The sequence below is a fragment of the Tasmannia lanceolata genome, unplaced genomic scaffold (genome assembly GCF_043159265.1).
Source record: "Tasmannia lanceolata isolate RefF3 unplaced genomic scaffold, GAP_Taslan_0.1 ptg000020l, whole genome shotgun sequence".
NCBI lineage: Eukaryota > Viridiplantae > Streptophyta > Magnoliopsida > Canellales > Winteraceae > Tasmannia > Tasmannia lanceolata.
In genome coordinates, this window is record NW_027518697.1 from 15,313,744 (window position 1) to 15,336,682 (window position 22,939).

The following is a 22,939-nucleotide window of genomic DNA, read 5'->3' on the forward strand; positions in this document are numbered from 1 at the left end:
TAAAGAGATTCACCTTGCTGGAAAACTGTGATGAGCCTATTTTTTGGGCCGGACCCACTTATTAATCGAGCCAACCCTGTCCACTCCATCTCTAGCCATCATCAATAGATTTCCTCTTTTAGAGAGCATCCGAAGAATGTCATAAAGTCCCATCATTCCACCATACACAACGGCTCTTTTCCAATATTTGTCTCTTTCCCCAATGCATCGAAATTCAAAACGCACACTCAGTGGGCCCATCTTTCCATCTCACTCTACCGTTACACCGACACACTTTCAATTCCTCCCCTTTCCCTCCTCTCCATCACAAAACAAAACCCTTATTTCCTTCTCTCGCCATGACTCTTCTAAGTGAAGCTGTTCTCACCCCCTGCAAAAAACTTGTAAGATTTGGAGCAACCATGTTCGGTAGAAGCTTCAATTCCTCCAAATGGTACCAAACCCACTTCTTATTTTCTCTCAATTTCATTTTCCTTTCTTCCATTTGGAAGATTTTTGAGACCCATTTCTTAATCTCTTCTACCCATTTGAAAAATGTACAGTAAAACTGTGGCGAGATTGGCAACTTCTAGGATAAAATTACTGAGGAACAAGAGAGAGATGCAGGTGAAGCAGATGAGGCGCGACATTGCGATGCTTCTTCAATCAGGCCAAGATGCCACGGCTAGAATCCGGGTAAAAAAAAGCCCTAGTCTCCTTTAATACCATCTATGTGTTTGTTTGTCAGTTCTTGCAATCTGAAGCCTATTTGTTATGAGACTATATTTTAGATTTTGATGTGTTTTCCTGACCTAATGTGGCTCAATTTCTGCTGAAGGATTTTTGTGTCTTTTGGGTTTGATTTTTGGATGGATTAAACAGAGACCCAATAAATAGTTTGCTGATAAAAAACTACATTTCTCGGCATATATAAGTGATTCTTGAAATTGGAAATGAATAGACTGAGATTTTGATTTATCTCGGTATTGGACTCTACCAGATGCTTTGTTTGTATTTAGAGCCAATATAGTCTGCAAAACCACCGATGAATAATAATTTTTATCTATCCTATCGGCCAGTGAAAAAAACCATACTCCATAATTTGATTGGGCCATAAAAACCAAAAGATTCCTATATTGGCCGAAAATAATTCGATTGGCCCACAAAAAGCTGATACATTATAATTTGTTGTATTTTGACAATGAAATGGTCTTTTTGAAAACTCGTATCACATCAATTCAAGGGGAGATGCTTTTAGATGAAAGTAGAACTATTTGTTAACTTGGAAGGAGTGGAAAAACCTCATATTTAATGCAATTTTATTGCTTTTTTTACCTTCCTATATTACAAACTATTGGGGTAAAAATTGACACCCAATCAGAGGCCAAGAAGTGGCACTATAAGACTCAAAAGCTGGAGAGGTAAAAGGGTAGCTTCACAACTCTTTTGGAAGCCCTAGAAACCTTAAAACTACAACCCAATCAGAGGCCAAGAAGTGGCACTATAAGACTCAAAACCTGGAGAGGTAAAAGGGTAGCTTCACAACTCTTTTGGAAGCCCTAGAAAACCTAAAACTACATCCTAACACCACATCGGCCAAAGATAAACTTGGAAACCTGAAATTCTAGGTAAGCCAGCCAATCAGGAGAAAGTCCCAAGAGGCAACTTTCCTAATTGGCGGGGGACTCTTGCTCTATAAAAAGGGACTGAGGCTCAAAGGTACGGATTCAATTTCCTTTTTTTTATTTTCAATTCATTGTGCCCGCAGAGAGGTTCGTATCTGTCTTGAGAGGAATAAAGGCCCAGAGTAGGCCCCCCCTTGCAGAGAGGAGGGAATACTTGCATGCACAGAAGTCTACCTCAGAGGTTTGAAAACTTCACACCACTCAATACTCTGAGGAGCCACAACCTGATGGAAATCCGAAACTAAGAATTTGTTAGATGGCCCGCGAAGCTGCAGACCAAGAGCAACAAGTGAGACAAAACCAAATACTGCAAATTCCATCGGGACCACGGCCACACCACTGAGGAGTGCAGGCACCTCAAAGAGGAGATAGAAGGTTTGATCCAAAGGGGCTTCCTCTGAAATTACGTCGACAAATGACACCATCCTAAGGATGAGAGTGGCCGAGTAGATCCCCAGTGAGGAGTCCGAGGAGAGAGGATCGGCAACAATCTCCTGCTGGGGTCATCCACACCATCACGGGTGGCCTAACGGTGGGGGGTGCCACTTCAGCCGGGAGAAAGCCATATGCTAAGCAGGTCAACTCTGCCCATGGTCCGAGCAAAAAGCCAAAGATCGACCAGGGCATCTCCTTCTGGGATGACGACCTCAAGGGCATCCTAATGTCACTTTAAAGAGGAGATAAAAGGTCTAATCTAAAGGGGCTTCCTCCGAAATTACTTCGACAAATGATATCATCCTAGGGACGAGAAGTGGCCGAGGAGATCCCCAGTGAGGAGTCCAAGGAGAGAAGATCGGCAACAATCTCCTGCTGGGGTCATCCACACCATCTCGGGTGGCCTAACGGTGGGGGAGCCACCTCGGCCAAGAGAAAGGCATATGCTAGGCAGGTCAGCTCTGCCCATGGTCCGAGCAAAAAGCCAAAGACCGACCAGGTCTTCTCCTTCTCAGATGATGACCTCAACGGCATCTTAATGTCGCACAATGATATTGTTGTGGTGGCAATGACTGTGGCCAACTACACGGGTGGCCTAACGGTGGGGGGAGCCACCTCGGCCAAGAGAAAGGCATATGCTAGGCAGGTCAGCTCTGCCCATGGTCCGAGCAAAAAGCTAAAGACCGACCAGGTCTTCTCCTTCTCGGATGATGACCTCAACGTCATCTTAATGTCGCACAATGATATTGTTGTGGTGGCAATGACTGTGGCCAACTATGAGGTCAAGAGAGATTCTTAATTGACAACGACAACTCGGCTGGCATCCTATATTACGAGGCATTCGAAAAACATGAAACTTAGGTAGATCGGCAAAAGCCCGTGGATTCACCTCTGTACGAGTTCTCGTGTGATGCAATGAAGTCAAAGGCTTTATAGGGCTACTAGTTACTGCCAGGCCAGGGCACAATGATGGTGAATTCATGGTCGTTAAAGCTCCATCAGCATACAATGCCATCCTAGACCAACCTACCCTGGTAGAATGCTCTAAAGGCAATTGTCTCCACCTACCACTTGAAAATGAAGTTACCAACTGGCAATGGGGTAAGGTAAAGTTCGAGGAGATCAAGTTGCAACTCGTATCTGCTACGTGGCCAAGCACTTAAGGGAAAATCCAAGGAAAAACCCCCTTCCTATCAAAACCTTGGACCACAGAGACAAAGCTTAGGTCACCAGGTGAGAACCAGCAGAAGACCTGATTGCCATCCCACTGTTCAAAGGGGATGAGGACTGAGTAGCTCAGATCGGTTCGTCACTACAAGGAGAGCTCCACTCAAGCATCATCAATGTTAAGTCAATGTGCGCTCAAACTCACCTCAGGAATCCATATCTGCTGCCGACTTGGGAAATATGTTCGCCATCCCACTGTTCGAAGGAGATGAGGACCGAGTAGTTCAGATCGGTTCACCACTACAACGAGAGCATTGCTCAAGCATCATCAACTTCTTATGGTTCAATGCAGACATTTTTTGCCTGGTCTGTAGCAGATATGTTGGGAATAGATCCCGAAGTGAGCGCACATAGACTTAACATTGACCCAAACCGCAAGCCAAGAAGAAGAACTTCTCACCAGAAAGGCAGTTGACGATCGGAAAGGAGGTAGAGAAACTTCTCCGAGTTGAGTTCATCCAAGAGATCTATTACCCATAATGGCTAGCCAATGTGGTTACGGTGAAGAAGCCCAATGGAAAGTGGAGGATCTGCATAGACTTCACAGAACAAGTCTTGCCCGAAGGACTTCTACGCCATACCGAGGATTGACCTACTGATCAATGCGACCTTAGGGAATGAGCTGCTAAACTTTATGGATGCGTTCTTTGGCTACGTTCTTTGGCTACTATCAGATCAGAATACATGGGCCCGCTCGGCCTGAAGAACGCTGGCGGTGCTACCAGAGTTTTGTTAACAAGTTATTCAAGGACCAGATTGGACATGAAAGCCTACGCCGACAACATGTTGGTGAAGAGATTGGACATGAAAAAGCCTACATCGACGACATGTTGGTGAAAGGTCGACAACACATGGCCGATCTATAAAAAGCCTTTGAAATCCTGCAGAGGTACTAAATGAAGTTAAACTTGCCAAATGTGCATTCAGAGGCCAAATGCTCATTTGGATTCATGACTGGGAAATTCCTCAGCTTCATGTCCAGTCAAAGAAGAATTGAGGCGAACCCTAAGAAAATCAAAGCCGTGCTGGAATGCGCATTTGGATTCACGACTGGGAAATTCCTCAGTTTCATCACCAGTCGAAGAAGAATTGAGATGAAACCTAAGAAAATCAAAGCTATGCTGGACGTTTCCGCTCCAAACTATCAAAGAGGTGTACCCCCGCCTGCCGGCTTTCTCAAAATAAATTTTGACGATTCTAGCCTTGGTAATCCTAGACTTTCTGGGATTGGTTGCCTTCTTAGAGATGAGGCGGGAGTCACATTGCGGGCCTTTTAAGGCCCCATTGGTTTAGGGGACTCTAATGAGATAGAAATCAGGGCTACTTTGCAAGGTATCAGGCTAGCGGAGTCTATTGACTTGGACAAGCTTATAGTGGAGGGAGACTCCGCTTAATGTCATCAGATGGCTTCAAAATAAAAAGTCGGCTCCTTAGAGATTTGCGAGTTGGATGGATGAAATTAGGGATCGCATTGGAGGGGCGAATGTAATTTTCCAGCATATAAAAAGATCGGCAAATGAGGAGGCAGATAAGCTTGCTAGGGAAGTAGGGAAGCAAAAGCTCGAGTTTTTCTATTTTCTCCCTCCTTGATGTTCTTTTGTGTGTTCTGTTTTTTCTTTTCTTTTAGTCGTCCTCCTCGATTTGCTTTGTACACCATCAAAAAAAAAAAAAAACTATCAAAGAGGTGTAAAAGCTTACATGACGGATCACAAAACTAGTTCGGTTCATGTCAAAATCACCTGAAAAGTGTGAAACGTGAAGGAGTTCCAATGGACAGAGGAGTGAAGCGTACATGATGGATCACAAAACTAGTTCGGTTCATGTAAAAATCACCTGAAAAGTGTGAAACGTGAAGGAGTTCCAATGGACAGAGGAGTGCTAGGCGTCCTTCGAACAATTGAAGCATTACCTCAGCTCGCCACTACTCCTCACCAAGCCCGAAGTCGAAGAAGAGTTGTTCCTATACCTTGCAGTGACCTTGGTATGCTTGTGTAGTTTTGGTTAGAGAGGAAGAAAAAACATAGAAGTCAATCTACTATGTTAGCACTGAGCAGAGGGTGCTACACGATGATGAAATGAGGTACCAGAGAAAAGAAAAGCTTGGCCTATGCCTTGGTGATTGCAGCACGAAAGCTCAGGCCCTACTTTCAGGCTCACACCGAAAGTGTCCTGACGGATTAGCCACTGAGGAAGGTCTTGCACAAGCTAGATACCTCAGGTCGCCCAGTCAACTGGTTGGTGGAGTTAGGGGAGTTCGACATCCACTACAAACCTTGACCAAAGATAAAGGGGGTCTTACCTGACTTTGTGGTAGAATGCACAATCCCAGACAATCCTCGTGTGTGGGTGGTGGGGGTGGCGTGGGGGTGTGTGTGTGTGTGGGGGGGGTGTTGTGGTGTAGGAGCCAAACTTCGATCTAGATGGGCCGATGTGTGCAAATCAGCTTGGGGGCAGGAGCCAAACCCCGAGCTACAAGGGCCGATGTGCGCAAATCAGCTTGGGGGGTAGGAGCCAAACCTCTATCTAGATGGGCCGATGTGCGCAAATCAGCTTGGGGGCAGGAGCCAAACCCCGAGCTACAAGGGCCAATGTGCGCAAATCAGCTTGGGGGGTAGGAGCCAAACTCCAAGCTAGATGGACTGATGTGCACGGATCAACTTGGGGGCAAGAGCCAGACTCCAAGCTAGAAGGGCTGATGTATGCAGATCAGTTTAACAAATAAAAGCCAAGGTCCGAGTTGGATTGGCTGATATGGATGTTATACGTCGATCGCTCGTCAGCGGAAGTGGAGCCAGCTTGATGTTGATAGGGCCTGACGGTTTCATGGTGGAACACGCTCTACCCTTCAATTTCAAAGCCTCCAACAATGAAGCAGGAATTCGAGGCCCTGATTCTAGAAATGAATCTCACCCTGGAAGTCAGAGCTGAAAGGTCTAAGGCCCACAACAACTCCCAGCTCATAGTCAACAAACTAAAGGGCGAGTGCGAGGCAAAAGGACCAAGGATGGTGAAATACCTGGAAAAGGTAAAGAACACCATCCCAAACTTCAAGAAATTCGAGATCATTCAAGTTCTGAGGTCGAAGTCGACACCTTATCTCCGTCAGTGACCCCAAAGAGTCGTTTAACGCCTGATCATATAAAATGGTATGGGTGGCCAAGTGCCTGGTGATTGCTCTTTATAGACTTTTCGGTGACATATTCAAACAAAATGTCGAATTTAGATAAAAGCAAAAGCCTTCTGGTCGTTCTTCCAAATAGTGCAAACTTCTTGAAGAGATATTTTAGCGGATCCATTAAGGATAAGAGCAAAACTTGGCTGGGTATCATATAATTTCTTAATCATTGTGTGGACCAAGCCAAAGCTAAGCAAGTTTTCTTGAGGAGAGTATAATTTTTCTCATATCCTATCTTTTCTTGTTGAGATAAGTGACTCCTATTTTTATGATGGATCACGTTGGGCTAGCATGCATTGCATTATCACATCGATGATTGAGAGGCAGATAAGTGAAGGATGACCCGGAGAAGGAGGTACAAAGACTGGTGGATTGCTAAAGTACCTCTTGATCTCTTCAACAAATGCTTCTTGACATTGCTTATTCCTTTCTTTGGAGGCATTCCTATTGAGCGCTTTAAAGATTGGTTCACAGTTGTGTTGTCAGCTGAGCAATGAATAGCCTCCAATATTGAATCTTCTCCAAGAATTCTCGGACTTCCTTCTCTGTTTGAGAAGGCAACATCTCTTAGATTCCTTTCTTTGGAGGCATTCATATTGAGCACTTTAAAGATTGGTTCACAATAGTGTTTTCAGCTGTGCAATGAATCAATGATTGAGAGGCAGATAAGTGAAGGATGACCCGGAGAAGGAGGTACAAAGACTGGTGGATTGCTAAAGTACCTCTTGATCTCTTCAAATGCTTCTTGACATTGCTTATTCCTTTCTTTGGAAGCATTCCTATTGAGCACTTTAAAGATTGGTTCACAATTGTGTTGTCAGCTGAGCAATGAATAGACTCCAATATTGAATCTTCTCCAAGAATTCTCGGACTTCCTTCTCTGTTTGAGAAGGCAACATCTCTTAGATTCCTTTCTTTAGAGGCATTCATATTGAGCACTTTAAAGATTGGTTCACAGTAGTGTTTTCAGCTGAGCAATGAATCGACTCCAATATTGAATCTTCTCCAAGAATTCTCGGGCTTCCTCGTCTTTTTGAGAAGGCAACATCTCTTGGATTCCTTTCTTTAGAGGCATTCATATTGAGCACTTCAAAGATTGGTTCACAGTTGTGTTGTCTGTGTTGTCAGCCGAGCAATGAATCGACTCCAATATTGAATCTTCTCCAAGAATTCTAGGACTTCCTTCTTTGTTTGAGAAGGCAACATCTCTTGGATGGCCTTGGTCTTGGATGGATAGACCTCAATCCCTACCAAAGTCACCATGCAGATAGTTACAAAATTAGAATAATTGCCATAGATATCGGGGAAAGCACCAACTCCCTTCCTCAATCCCTACCAAAGTCACCATGCAGATAGTTACAAAATTAGAATAATTGCCATAGATATCGGGGAAAGCACCAACTCCCTTCACCTCTATTTGCTTTGTGCTAAGCAAAGCCACCCGATGACTTACAGCATCAACTACCTTGTTTCTTCTGCCAAACTTGTGTTTGATAGTGAATGGGAATTCTTGTAGTTATCTAATTCATTTAGCATGCCTTTAGTTGAGTTTTCGCTGCCCTTTTAGGTGTTTGAGTGCCTGGTGGTGATAGACAAACAAGATAAATTCCCGTTGGACTAAATAGTTCCACCAATGCTTTGATGCTTGGACAATAGCGTAGAACTTAATAACATAAATAGACTAATTGAATCTTTGCACCATTGAGCTTCTCATTGTAAAAATCAATTGGCCTTCCATCTTGGCTCAAGAGAGTTGTTCCAATGCCAATGTGAGAATCATAGCAATCAATTTGGAAAGCCTTCTCAAAATCTGGAAATATTAGGACTAGAGTGTTGGAAATATTCTCCTTGATAAGGCTAAAACTATGACCGGCTTTGGGCATCTGTGTGAAGGGCTATCTCATCCTAATGCAGTCGGTAATGTGTGCTATGAGACTGCTGAAATTTCAAATGAATTTCCGACCAAAACAAAGTGAGCCTGTAAAAACTATAGACCTCCTAAAGTGAGTGAGCCACAAGCCACTCTAAGATAGCTTGTACCTTGGCTTGATCAGTATATGATCAGTCATAAAAGTGTACTTCTCTAGGTTGACATAAGTATATAACTTATCTCACCGCAATGCCTCCAACACTTTGCTTGAGTGCTGCATGTGAATATCTACTGAAGGGCTGTCAATCAAGATACAATGGAAAATCATCCAATAAAATGCCACAACACTTGCATAAATATGGAAAGAAAGAAAGATTCCTATTCTGTAAAGACTACCCTTCGATCCTCGTTAAATTTGAAAATTGGAATTTTAAGTGTGGTTGTGGAATTTTAATTTTGATATAAGACTCATGAATGGAATGTTAGTAGATAGAATTTTTTTCCAAATTCATCTCTTTGTGTTTCAAAAAAAAAAAAATGATGGTTTTCAGTAGGTTCTTTTCCCGTAGCGACTCTTATTGTTTCCAGTTGTTATGTATTCTAAAATGGAAGCATGCAGTTGTAGTTTGACAAGATAAGTACTTTTTTTTTTTTAAAGGTAACAGATATTTATTAATAATTGCAAAAAAGATTACATCTCCCGGGGACGAGTTGCCCCACTGATGCATCCTTTGTACAGTTAGTTTCCCCTAATCCCCTTACATGTAGTTGTAGTTTGACAAGTACTTATATAAATAAAGAAGCAACAACTAAAATAAAGAAACTTCCTGAAAAAATAAGAATAAATAAAGAAACTTCTAAATCAGAATAACATGGATGCTCTCACTCATTTTGTGAGCCCTCCATTTGGATGCCGGAATTTTTTTGGTTCTTGGGACCTTTGCGGAATTTCCGCAGGAAACTCACATTTGGTTGCTGGTTATATAGTGGGCCCAAAAGAATCCCACGAACCAAAATAACCCCGCATGAAACCCAAAGCTGGAAAAAAAATCTCAGGAACCAAAATAATCCCGCACGAAATCCGACGAACCAAAATAACCAAAAGAAGAACTTTTTTCTTCCCAATAGCAGTTCAAGCAACCAAACAAAGCATGGGATTTTTATTTTACCGGGATTTTTTTTTCCCACCATAGTCCGGTCAACCAAACATGGGATTTTTTATTTTACCGGGATACTTACAGGGAGTTTTTTTTCCCACCAATCTCCCAGGAAGTTTGTTGTTCCACAAAAGTCCCAAGAACCAAAAAAATACCGGCAACCAAACGGACCAAGGGTTGTCCATCCACTCCATGTGATCCTTTACTTCTTGCTCGTGTACTCCTGCATCATAAATTTACTTTAATTCAAGGAGAGCAACTAATTATCCATTAAACTTGTAACTTGTTGTTTCTTCTGATATTATGGTCCTTGGATAGTCTCAGTTCATTGGTTTACTCATTTGGAAAAAAGTGATAAAATGCATTAATAGTTGAGAGTTGGATAGAGGAAGGCTTCATCTAATACCGATTATTATGCTGTTTATTTTAAAGTTCCTTCTTAAGAGATTACACGAAATTTGTAGGTTGAACATGTGATGAGAGAACAAAATATTATGGAAGCAACCGAGATAATTGAACTCTTCTGCGAACTGGTTGTGGTTCGACTGCCTATCATTGCGAAACAAAGGTTATTATGATCTATTCCTTTTCTTGTTTCTTTTTTCATCTATCTTGGTGTGTTCTCTTATGCTTGTATCTTGACCATCTCGGTCTTCTTTTATCAATAAATTGGCGATCATTCCCAAAAAAAATAAAAATCCTTCTAAGCTAGGAGATTCATGTTTATGCAAGGTTTGAAATTTCGGTTTCGGTTTTGATTTCGGTTTTGGCCTCAGCTGAAAATGAAATTTCGGTGGCAATTTCAGTTTCAGTTTTAAATTTCGGTCCCGGTCAAAATCTGAAATTTCGGTAGAAACTTTTCATGTATGCAAGGTTTGAAATTTCGATTTCGGCATCGGCCTCAGCTGAAAATGAAATTTCAGAGGCAATTTCGGTTTCAGTTTTAAATTTCAGCCCCGGCCAAAATCTGAAATTTTGGTAAAAACCTTCATGTATGCAAGGTTTGAAATCTGGGTTTCAGTTTGGGTTTTGGCCTCAGAAAATGAAATTTCGGTGGCAATTTTGGTTTCGGTGGAAATTTCAGTAATTATCTTATAATTTTGGGTTCGGTTTTAAATTTCGGTCGAAATTTCTGTATTTCGGCTGAAATTTAAAACCATGCATGTATGTTAATTCTGATGTAGTAATTTTATATTCAGGGGATGTCCGGCAGATCTGAAAGAAGGGATTTCTAGTTTAATATTTGCAGCTCCAAGGTGCTCAGATATACCAGAACTACAACAAATTCGCAACATTTTTGAAAAGAAGTACGGGAAAGATTTTGTATCAGCTGCGACAGAATTACGTCCTGACTGTGGTGTGAATCGCACGGTATGCACCTTATGCGGTTCTAAAGATACGTGTCCCCTATTTGGGGAGCCATTGATAGGCATGTGGTATGCACCTTATGAATCTGAAAGGATTTTGATCCCCTACACCTTGCTCATGGATACAGGCAAAGTTTTTTGAAATCATAATTCAATTCTTGCAGAATGTGAAATCTAGCTACTTAAAACTCTACGAGTTAACTCTTAATTTTGAAATGCTCAAACTTCTCTTTGAGGTCTCATTTTAGTTTAATTGAGACATGCTTTATCATTGTGTATTTCATGAATATTGCTGTTTATTCTTTTTTTTTTGAATGGTATATTGCTCTGTTTAATCTTAGCAGGATGAATTTTGATGTATCAATGCTATATACTTGGGATCATCACCCATAAATATTTTTTTCTTGCACAGCATGATAATTTTACATGAAAACAGCATTGATGCATTTTCATCCCTTTAAAGTTTAAACTTCTTATCTCCATGTATTGGGGGATAGAGTTCCATTTTTTTGTTTTACAGAATCACACAACTTAGAGATGTGGTAAATACTGAGGTGATCTTAATGTTATCTTCCCTATAGCTGATTGAGAAGCTATCTGTTCGAACTCCAACCGGTGAAGTTAAGTTGAAACTCATGAAGGAAATAGCCAAGGAATATCAGATTGAATGGGATACAAAAGAATCCGAGCTCGAGCTTCTCAAGCCCCCTGAAGAAAACCTAGTGTGTTCTCATGCTACTCCTCTCTCTCTCCCCCTCTTTCTCTTAATGAATACAGTTCTCATGATGAATAATTACATTTTATACAGGAAGGACCATGTACTTTTGTTAGTGCCACCAGCATGCCTGTGAAGTCTATGTCATTGCCAGATGTTGGGCCAAATGGGTCAAATAACAGGTACCAACCTCAATTCTCAGGCGCCTGCATGCCAGTTTGATGTCAACGTTAAAAGAAAAAATAAATCTGATTTGTTTTTCTTTCGATATCCTTTGGTCCTAGATTTTCCAACAACAGAGAAATCAATGTGAAGTCTATGCCATTCCCAGATGTTGGACCAAATGGGTCAAATAACAGGTATCAACCTCAACTCTCAGGCTATCACAAATATCTCAAATATTTACTAAATATAATGATTTTATCATGTTATTTTAATAAAACCACAAAATCACTATATAATCCCAGGAATTTTAAAAAAAAACCGATATTTTAATTTATCATGATAATATCGCGATATTTTACAATATTTTTTATTTTTTCTTATTTTTTATATATTTTTAAATAATTTTATTTTACTGTTTTTCCCGATATAAAACCGAAAAAAATAAAATAAAAAATCTTTAGAGAAATTCCCGAGAATGATATTTGTGACATAGCTCTCAGGCACCTGCATACCCAGTTTGAATAGAAAAAACAAGACTGATTTGTTATTCTTTTGATATCCTTTTGCCCTAGATCTTCCAACAACGGAGAAATCAATGTTATGCATTTCAAGGATACAGCGTCAGCTGCTCAAGCAGCTGCTGAGTCAGCAGAGAAAGCAGTTGCTGCGGCGCAAGCTGCTGCCTATCTGGCCAACCAAAACCCTAATCGATTCTCTCAAGAGTCTGGTTTTAGGACTGTTATTGGAAATTTCAGTGACCCAACAATACCAAGCAACAAAAATGTGTCGGGAACTCGCACTATCAATTCCACTCAGTCTTTTGGTTCAAATGATCCACAGGTTTTTAGAAGTGTTGAAAACTTCCATAAGCGTGGAGATAATCAGTCTAAAAGGTGGCATTATATGAGTGAGGAGGAGATGGGGGATACCAATTTGGATGGCAAAAAGACTTATAGAAGGCACAGCTATAATGCGCCTAAAGTGCATTCTGATGTTAATTTTGATGATTCAGATGGTTTAGATTCAGAGTGCGATGAAGAAATCGAAATGGAAATGCCTGTAGGTGGTATTTATCTGCCACCCAATCGGCCACCTCCCCCATTACCCTCATCTTATCATACCAATAAACCCGAGGAAAGAACATCATGGGATAGCTCTGGTTCGCATAAACAGAATACCATCTCTCATGTTCATCCAAAATTGCCAGATTATGACGCAATATCTGCTCGTTTTGAAGCTCTAAAGTTTCCCAGATCTTGAACTGAAGAGTTGAACCATATAGTGTCTGAATTGAAGAGTTGAATGCTTTACGTTTGCTGTATGTCCATATAGTGCCTGAACTGTTATTTCTTTTTGAAAGGTATTACCTAATGAACTGTTAATTTTTTGTTTTACTTAATGTACAATAAATTTTGTATTCCGAAAGGAAGTAGTTGATGAAGGTAATTCAATTTGGATGCTCAATAAGGTTTGGCCAGTGTTGTGATTTTCTGATTCGACCGACGTTTCTTCCAAATCTTAAAAAGTTATTCAGGCTCATGATTATCTTACAAAGATTATCCCCACCACCTAAAATACATGGTTACCGTTATATGCCCAACTAGTGTTGCATAGATTCGGATTCGCATGTTGGGATCTGACACAGATTCGAGGTGTCGGATTCGGCAAACCCTCAAAAGTAGGATTCAGATTCGGTAATTTTTAAATAAAATAAAATTTTCAAAAATTAAAATTATATGAGGAAAGTGTTCTTGCGCAGCTGTGCATGGAGCTTCCCTGCGCTTAAGTGGCTTAAAAAGCCTCCCATTGGTTCGTATAGCGGGTCCACCTTTGCAGGTCCACAAAAAGTGACCAATGGGAGGCTTTATAAGGTAAGCGCAGGGAGCTTCCTTGCGCTTAAGTGGCTTAAAAAGCCTCCCATTGGTTCGTATAGCCGGTCCACCTTTTCAGGTCTACAAAAAGATACCAATGGGAGGCTTTATAAGCCACTTAAGCGCAGGGAGCTCTCTGTGCATGAACACTTTTCTCAATACACACACACACATAGAGGAAATGGTTTGTGAGAAGCTGCTCAGATAAGCTTATCTGAGTAGAGGGGGAGCTGGGGAATTATTTAGATGATCCAAATCATTCATTTGATAGGCCCTAATATAGATAAGGTGTGCCCAAAATATCAGCTCCCTCGGATCATCCTAACCCTTCAACTGTAGAGGCAAAATATGGACAAAATATGGATCATCCAAATAATGTGGCCCTCCCTATGTTTGTGAGCTCCTCTGCTCAAATAAGCTTATCTGAGCAGCTGCTCAAAAACCATTTGAGCTTATCTGAGCAGCTGCTCACAAACATAGGGAGGGCCACATTATTTGGATGATCCAAAGCATTCATTTGATAGGCCCTCATATAGATAGGGCATGCCCAAAAAATCAGCTCCATGGGATCATCCCAACCATACGATTTGTGGGGTTAAAAATGGACGTGTATAACGTTCACAAATTTGTCTGTATTTTGCCTCCACAGTTTGAAGGGTTAGGATGATCCCAGGAAGCTGATTTTTTGGGCACACCCTATCTATATGAGGGCCTATCAAATGAATGCTTTGGATTATGTAGCTAACTTAGCTACACCGACGGCTTAAAATACAGTGGGCCCACATTATTTGGGTGATCCAAACCATTCATTTGATAGGACCTCACATTGATAGGGTGTGCCCAAAAAATCAGCTCCATTAGATGATCTCAACCCTTCAAACTGTGGAGGCAAAAATGGTCAGATTTGTGAAGGTTTTTACACGTCCATTTTTGCCTCCACAAATCGTAGGGTTGGGATGAACCTATGTAGCTGATTTTTTGGGCACACCCTATGTGAGGGCCCATCAAATGAATGGTTTGCATCACCCAAATAATGTGGGGCCCACCGTATTTTAATCCGTTGGTGTAGCTAAGTTAGCTACACGTATGTTTAGCTACACTTTTCTCATATATATATATATATATATATATATATATATATATATAGAGAGAGAGAGAGAGAGAGAGAGAGAGAGAGAGGAGAAGGTACTCCCTGGAGTAGATAACTTATCTACTCCCTACCTTAAAATAACAGTTGGGGCCACATTGTTTGGGTGATCCAAAGCATTCATTTGATGGGCCCTCACATAGATAGGGTGTGCCCAAAAAATCAGCTCGATAGGATCATCCTAACCTTATGAACTATGGAGGCAAAAATGGACGTGTATAAACTTGCACAAATCTGTCCGTTTTTTGCCCCCACAGTTCATAGGGTTAGAATGATCTTATCGAGCTGATTTTTTGGGCACACCCTATCTATGTGAGGGCGCATCAAATGAATGCTTTGGATCATCCAAACAATGTGGCCCCAACTGTTATTTTAAGGTAGGGAGTAGATAAGTTATCTACTTCAAGGAGTACCTTCTCTTTTCTCATAAGTATATATCTATGCAGGAAAAATTGAGGGTAGAGGGTTAAGGCAAGTCTTGTATTAAGAGAGTTGAAGGAGGAAGGGGGTCGATGTTTGAGCGTCGAGGCGCTAGGATTTTTATTAAAAGAGTACGGATTGTGCTTTCATATAAAAAAATTCATAAGAAAATACGTTTAAAGGGAAAATATGCAGGATTCACATTTCAAAAGAGACAATGATGAATCGGATTTGTTTGAAAAAAAAGAGGATTCGTATGGGACACGGCTACGACAAGAATCCGGATGTGTCCCATGTGAATCCATATCCGATTCGGATGCGGAGGCGTGTCGACACGGATTTGGCTTAGGGGGCCAAAGAATCCATGCAACATAGTGCCCAACGAATCATATTCGATATGATATGGTACTATTGCTAGTACTAGAAACTTGATGAATAAAACAGTTTGAAGAGTTCTTATATGGTGTCCGCCTTTTATGCACAGGTGGCTTTTATGCACAGGTACAACAACTGTTGGAATCCAACATGGGGTTACTGAGTGTCTGGCTAACCTCAGAAAAAAGGATTCATTGATTCACCAATATATTTTAACCAATTCAGATTTATTTACTCATAGTTATAATGGATATTAAATTGAGAATTTTAGTAGGTTAAGTAAATATAATCTTGTATTTCCATATAAAAACTTACTAGTAAAATAGATAAAACTCAAAATATATGATTATTGTAAATTTGTTATAGCAATATTTAGAATAAAAATAGATAAAAGAGATCTGCAAGTATCACAGTGAATCCTAAAGATTTATTTACCAATATATTTTAACCAATTCAGATTTATTTACTCATAGTTCTAATGGATATTAAATTGAGACTTTTAGTAGGTTAAGTAAATATAATCTTGTATTTCCATATAAAAACTTACTAGTAAAATAGATAAATCTCAAAATATATGATTATTGTAAATTTGTTATCGCAATATTCAGAATAAAAATAGATAAAAGAGATCTGCAAGTATCACAGTGAATCATAAAGTATTAGAATCCTAAAGTATTAGAATAGGATACGGGCACGTAGCCTATTCAGAAGAATCCATATAGCATAGATGTCCACAAATCCATGTAACATAGGTGTCTATACTTAGCTAAGTGTATTTTTAAGAGATACAATGCGGTTCACCCTGTCTGAAGATCCAAATCATTCATTTGTTAGGCTCCAATGTAAATAGGTTGTGCCTTGAAAATCATCTCCATAGGATGATCTTCGCCGAGAAGTCGTAATTTCCTTTTTCTTTTTTTCTTTTATTTTCGCTCATAAAATGTCTAGTTTATTTATTTACAAAACTTCAGTTCCCTCTTTTCTTACAATGGAGAAAAAAAGAGATCAAGAAGTCATGCCGCCGCCGCGCCCTCCCCCACCCCCACCCCCACCCCCCCCACACACACACACAATTTTTGAACTCTCGATCGATCTCTCAAGTCTCCAGTCTCCAGTGGCACATTACAGAAACCTCTACAGATTGAAAGGAAACGAAATCAAGAAGTCATGTCCCCCCCTAATTTTCAAACTCTCGATCGATCTCTCAAGTCTCCAGTCTCCAGTGGCACACTACAGAAACCTCTACAGATTGGAAGGAATTATGTTCTCTAATGAAAAGAAATTAGGACTTTTCGGCGAAGACCATCCTATGGAGGTGATTTTCAATGCACAACCTATTTATGCGCTGGGGCCCAACAAAGGAATGATTTGGATATTTGAACAAGGTGGGTCCCACTGTTTTTTTTTAAATGCACCTATCATGCAGACACCTATCATGCTTCTTGTTTGTTACTGTAGTCTATGTTAGTCAATGTGCATTGTCCTACCAACCAAATTCAACTTGTTCATTGTGTGTAACATTGACTCAGATGAGTTAACTTGGTTAATGCAACTTTTCATGATTTTTCTTGATAATTGGTCTAAACTTTAAAAAATATCAAAGTATAATAAGCTTTAAGTAATATACATGCCAAACCTACTTGAAATAACTGATAGATTAATCTCCACAAGTTCATAAATTATGTGAACTTTGAAATAATAGGAGTATAGCAAAAAGGGAAAATACCTAATGACAAGGGTTGCATTTTCATCTGGAGGGGCTAGAGAATTTTACTGACATAAAAAAGAGCAAAAAAAAAAAAACAGGTTTATATTGCTCATAAAGAAAAGAAGAATCAGCTTAATAAATAAGAAAAAAACTCCGGCTCATTTACCTTAATCATTGCTTTGCTCACTTAGATGGAAAATTTTGAATGATTCTAGATTTGACTCGGTCAAATTTTTTCAACTCATGCTGGTTTGACAAATCCCATCATGATTCATTCATCTTGCTCCCATTCCGACCCATTTAATGTAAGGTTTACAGCTTGAATCAGTGACAAATTTAGAAACCCATTTAATTCCGACCCAAGTCCAAACCAACCTCAATGGTATATTAGTCTGACTTGTATAAGGTTGGCTGAGTTGGCTGAGTTGACTCAGTTTGAACCCAAGGTTTTTACTTACCATGGTTCAATTGAATTAATGTAAGGTTTACAGCTTGAATCAGTTACAAATTTAGAAATTTTTTAAGTAAATAGAACATGTCTACACCAAAGAGGACCTGTACCCCATTTGAGATATACATAATTACATATAACCAATGCCTCCACTATTCTAGAAGTGAGGATCACATTGTACTTCTCAATGTGACTACCATGCTTCATATTCAGAATTTGAGATTTTAGTCTAGTAGGAGAAAGAAATTGAATTAAAAACAAAAAAGATTGGGACAGAGCCTGTTTCTCTGGAGCTACTAATCACCTACTCTGTTTCCCTCCCACTATGTGAGAAATAACCCATGGAAGTTCATGCAACTGAAAGCAATTCTGCTGATGATTGAATATAGATAAGATACTATGGCAATCGTAGCAATGAAGGGCCCATCATATTTGAAGCAGTGTTGGCTATGTTGGGGAGAAACCCATGAACAAACATGTGAGAGTTGGTCCAAAGAAGAGGTAGAAACATATTGTCATGTGTTGCCTACATGTGGGGCTCACTCAACTTATTCCAAAAAAACTTTCTTACTGCTCTAAAAAACGAAATTAAAACAGATTTTGGAGGACAGAGAACCACAGAATTCAGCTAAAACCTTCTCCAAATCTTTATGAATCACAAATGAGGTAGACATTTTCTACCAATAAATTCTGTTGGAAAAGTTTGCCATGTGCTAGCACCAGAGATGTATTACAAACTGGAGGTGATGGCTGACCAAAACTGAAACATGCCCACCTCCCCAAAGGGTCAAAACTCCCCTATTATCTGATCCTCACATGTTTTTGCATCCACTACAGCCCAACATAAGGAAAGCTACGCTCACATGCAGTGTCTACTGTCTACCCTTCTTTGTCTATATATAATTGAGGCCCATCATATCTTTCTACTCAACACAACTACATCTCTTGTGATCCAAGAGCAAGAGAAATCATTTGTTTGTTGATCAAATCTTTCGATTCAGCCCTTAGTGTAAGCCATGATCAACACAAAGAGACTAGTGGAGTTGGCAAGGAAGTGGCAGAAGAGAGCTTCCATGGGGAGAAGGAGAGACTCATTCCCAAGAACTAGTGGTGCCAAAAATTCGAGCAAAAGTAGCAAACCAGTAGTCAAGAAGGGCCATTTCATTGTGTACACCACAGATGGCAAACGTTTTGTGGTTCCCTTGGCATATCTCAACACCCCCATCATCGATGAGTTGTTTAAAATGGCTGAAGACGAGTTCGGATTACCAGGCGATGGGCCTATCACATTGCCATGTGACGCGTTCTTCATGAAGTATGTTGTATCGTTGGTACGGAGACGTATATCTGAAGATATAGAGAAGGCTTTGCTCATCTCTATAGCGACTGGCCTGTGCTCAACATCTTCCTTAATTCCTAATGGGCAAACCAAGCAACAATTACTTGTCCATGGTTTCTGAAGGGCGAAACTGCTGTCACTTTTATATTTGTATATGATTTACACAATTTTTATTCAATACAAACTCCTACACTTCATTGACAAATTTATGATCAACTAATTTCGGTTATATTTTCATCTCAATATATAATAAACATTTATTGTTGCAAATACCAATGTAGATATATAATGCAAACATCAATGTAAAATTAACTTAAATTCCATAAAAGGAAACAGGAAGGGCATAGTCGTACCATTCAATACAAAATCCTGAATTGTTGCTGCATTGCACGAAATGATAGTTCTTACCATTCTATCAATTGACTTTATCTTGTTAAATATTATCATTGAGAATGGGTCATCCATAGGCTGCTGATGGATGCCCTACTCGACCCAACTAGACAAAGCTAGCCCAACTCAAACCTGAACTGCTTGTCCTCTCCCATGTACAGGTGCTATTCACTATGGGGATAACAATCGGGGGTTTTGTTATACTTGGATTAGTCCCTTTTGTATCTCGGTGGAGACAACTTGTCCCGACCACTACTTAATAAAATTGTCAAGTTTCAAAAAAAAAAAAAAAAAAAATTATAATTGGATTGCATTATATATGTCTCGAATTCTATCTGATGTATATTCTTCTGAATATACTTGGGTATATTCAGTAGGCTAATAGTGGTTTCGGTCCATAGTAGCTGTGGGGATACAACAAAAAAATCTTTAAGGTAGTTGGGAATCAAATCAAGATGGAGATTGCAGGATGTCTTATTTCCACATAGTAGTGGGAAAATACTTCTCCTAACTTGAATAGGAGACTTATTGTGACATGTGAGTTTTAGATTTTAAGAGTGAAATCTAGTGTTTCATGGTGAGTTGGACTCCAAGGGTTGCAAGTACTCAACTGGAGGTGGAGCTTTGAAAATTACATGTGACTGTTTGGTTCCAATGAAATAAGAGAAATGTTGAGGATTATTTTGTCTAGACGGGAATATGATTTCTAAAAGTATTCATGTGCTTGATGGTTAGCTGGAAGTGGGATGGGCAGAGTGCAAGACCTTGCATAGTCTCTTTCGCAGTTGGGGAAGAGACATATAATATAGATTTCTAGGGCGCAGATAATGGTGAGGGGTTAGTTCTTGTATTGGAAGACGATGGATCAAGGTGCCTCTCCCTAATTGGCTAATTGAGCTGACTTGGGAAAGCTTCACGCGTGTATTAGTCGTATTGATCTAGTCAAGTAGAGTAAAAAACCAACATGATTCAATGATAGGTGTAGTTGGTACTTCAAAAGGCCAATGGTTGTTTATGATGAAAGGAGACACAGGTTGAGATGCCAAGAGAAAATCTTCAAGGTAGCTTTTGAAACAAGCCAAGATGGAGATTGTTGGGTTTTGTCTTATTTTACAACCATAGGGTTTTTAAATTCTAATAATCGTGGGGCTCTCTTGCTTATTCCTAGCTTAACTAAGAGTTTAGTAGGTCTTATGTTTAGGGGAAGAAATATCTCACTGAGTGTTAGAGAGAAGGTTTTTCTTTAGGATTGGGAGTGGAGAAGTGCTTGAGGCTTGAGTGTGGGGTTTCAAGGTGAGAAGGGGGAAATAATTACAGTTGTAAAGGGGTTGGGTAATCCTTTAGTAATCTTGCATTTTCTTCTATAGTGAAAAAATGGAATGCTGATACGGGGCATCAAAATTATTAATGACTAGGAAAGGCAGGAAAAGGCAGCAAGTTTTCGGAGGGTATAGAAATTATGAAATATTTAGAAGCAAGAGGAACAAATGTCTTACAGAGCTGTTGTAGTCTAAGTGTTAAAGAGTACATCTTGACTGACTCTGGGTTGAAAAAAGGGGATGCATGCTCCTTTATAAATCTACAACATTAGTTTAATAAGAGTAATTTAGAAAATGTTGATCTTCTATTCTCAATAATCTCCTACAAACTGATCATTGTTCTTTGTAATCGCAATTTCATTTGGACATAATGACAAACAAGCTCTTAGATTGATTTGCTTTGGATGATCTAATAGTCTGATTCACAAATGGGTGTCCATTAAAAGATGACAAATGAAACCGCAAACAAAACAAGCAAGACTATTAAGCAAGCCCCTAATAGGAGAAAATAATAAACATAGAAAATAAAAAAGATCGGGATAGAGATGTGAAGTCAGAAATTGAATCCAGAAGATTTGGGAAGATTGTTTCTCTAGTCGTGTAGCTCTCTCTCTCTCTCTCTCTCTCTCTCTCTCTCTCACACGCGCACACACACACACACAAATATATATTTGTGTGTGTGAGTATGTGTGTGTGTGTGTGTGAGAGAGAGAGAGAGAGAGAGAGAGAGAGAGAGAGAGAGAGAGAGAGAACTTGTTGAATGTCATGGAACTGAAGGCAATTCTGCTGATGATTGAATATAGATAAGATGCTATGGCAATGGAAGCCAGAAGAGTTAAAAATATACTGGCAATTGATATTAGAAGCAGTTATGTCTATGCTGGGGAGCAACCCATGTACAAACACGTGAGAGTTGGACCAAAGAAGGGCTAGAAATATAGGGAAATGATGAATTCGCTCCTTTATTTTTACATGGGACAGCCAATTCCAGCGTATGTGGCAATCAGGTCCCTTCAATCCTTCCCACCTGAAGCAAATCAGCCCCTCTGTAGTCGTAGATACAACAGATGTGGCTGTCCCAAGTAAAAAAGGGCCTGATATATAACTTCCTGAAATATATTGTCAACTCTTGCCTACATGTGGGGCTCACTCAACTTATTGCCAACAATGTCCCTACTGCTCTCAGGAAGGAAATTAAAACCAGATTTTGGAGGACAGAGAACCACATAATTCAGCTAAAATCTTTTCCAAATCTTCATAAATCACAAATGAATTGGACACTTTCTACCAATATACTCTCTTGCTTAGAAAAAGTTTACCCAAGTGATAGTATGAGATGAGATTTATTACAAACTGGGCCCTCTCTTGATGATGAGGTGAAGGCTGATCAAAACTGAAACATGCCCACCTACCAAAAGGGCCAAAAACTCTCCTCTTATCTGATCATCACATGTTTTTGTATCCACTACAGCCCAACATAAGGAAAGCTGCACTCACATATAGTGTCTATTGTCTACCCTTCCCTGCCTATATATGATTGAGACCCATCATATCTTTCTACTCAACACAACCGCATCTCTGGTGATCCAAGAGCAAGAGAAATCTTTGTTTGTTTCTCAAATCTTTCATTTCAGTCTATAGTGTGAAACATGATCAACACTAAGAGACTTTTGGAGTTGGCAAGGAAATGGCAGAAGAGAGCTAACATAGGGAGAAGAAGACTCTCATTCCCAATAACAAGTGGCGCCATGAATTCGAGCAGATGTAGCAAACCAATAGCCAAGAAGGGCCATTTCATTGTGTACACCACAGATGCCAACCGTTTTGTGGTTCCCTTGGCATATCTCAACAGCCCCATCTTCAATGAGTTGTTAAAAATGGCTCAAGACGAGTTTGGATTACCAGGCGATGGGCCGATCACATTGCCGTGTGAAGCATTCTTCATGGAGTATGTTGTAACGTTGGTCGAGAGTTGTGTGTCTAGAGATACAGAGAAGGCTTTTCTCAACTCAATAGCCTGTGGCCGGTGCTCAACCTCTTCCTTAATCCTTGATGGGCAAAACAAACAACAATTACTTATCCATGGCTTCTAAAGGGCTAAACTGTTTTTTTTCCTGGTTTTACATTTGTATATGATTCATAAA

General features: G+C 40.0%; 1 protein-coding gene and 2 pseudogenes across 1 annotated transcript; all 3 read left to right on the forward strand.

Moving 5' to 3' along the window:
• Positions 1-246: 246 nt before the first annotated feature.
• LOC143854521 (Regulator of Vps4 activity in the MVB pathway protein) lies at positions 247-13,271 on the forward strand. The gene is made up of 8 exons (XM_077364533.1): positions 247-433; positions 543-675; positions 9,993-10,096; positions 10,728-10,899; positions 11,477-11,617; positions 11,704-11,792; positions 11,895-11,969; positions 12,348-13,271. Exons 1-8 carry the CDS (start codon positions 339-341, stop codon positions 13,033-13,035), a joined length of 1,497 nt encoding a protein of 498 aa, XP_077220648.1. The 5' UTR covers positions 247-338; the 3' UTR covers positions 13,036-13,271.
• A 5,492-nt stretch (positions 13,272-18,763) lies between these two features.
• On the forward strand, positions 18,764-19,207 carry LOC143853799 (auxin-responsive protein SAUR68 pseudogene; annotated as a pseudogene).
• Positions 19,208-22,444: 3,237 nt separating this feature from the next.
• On the forward strand, positions 22,445-22,888 carry LOC143853800 (auxin-responsive protein SAUR64 pseudogene; annotated as a pseudogene).
• The last annotated feature ends 51 nt before the right edge of the window (positions 22,889-22,939 follow it).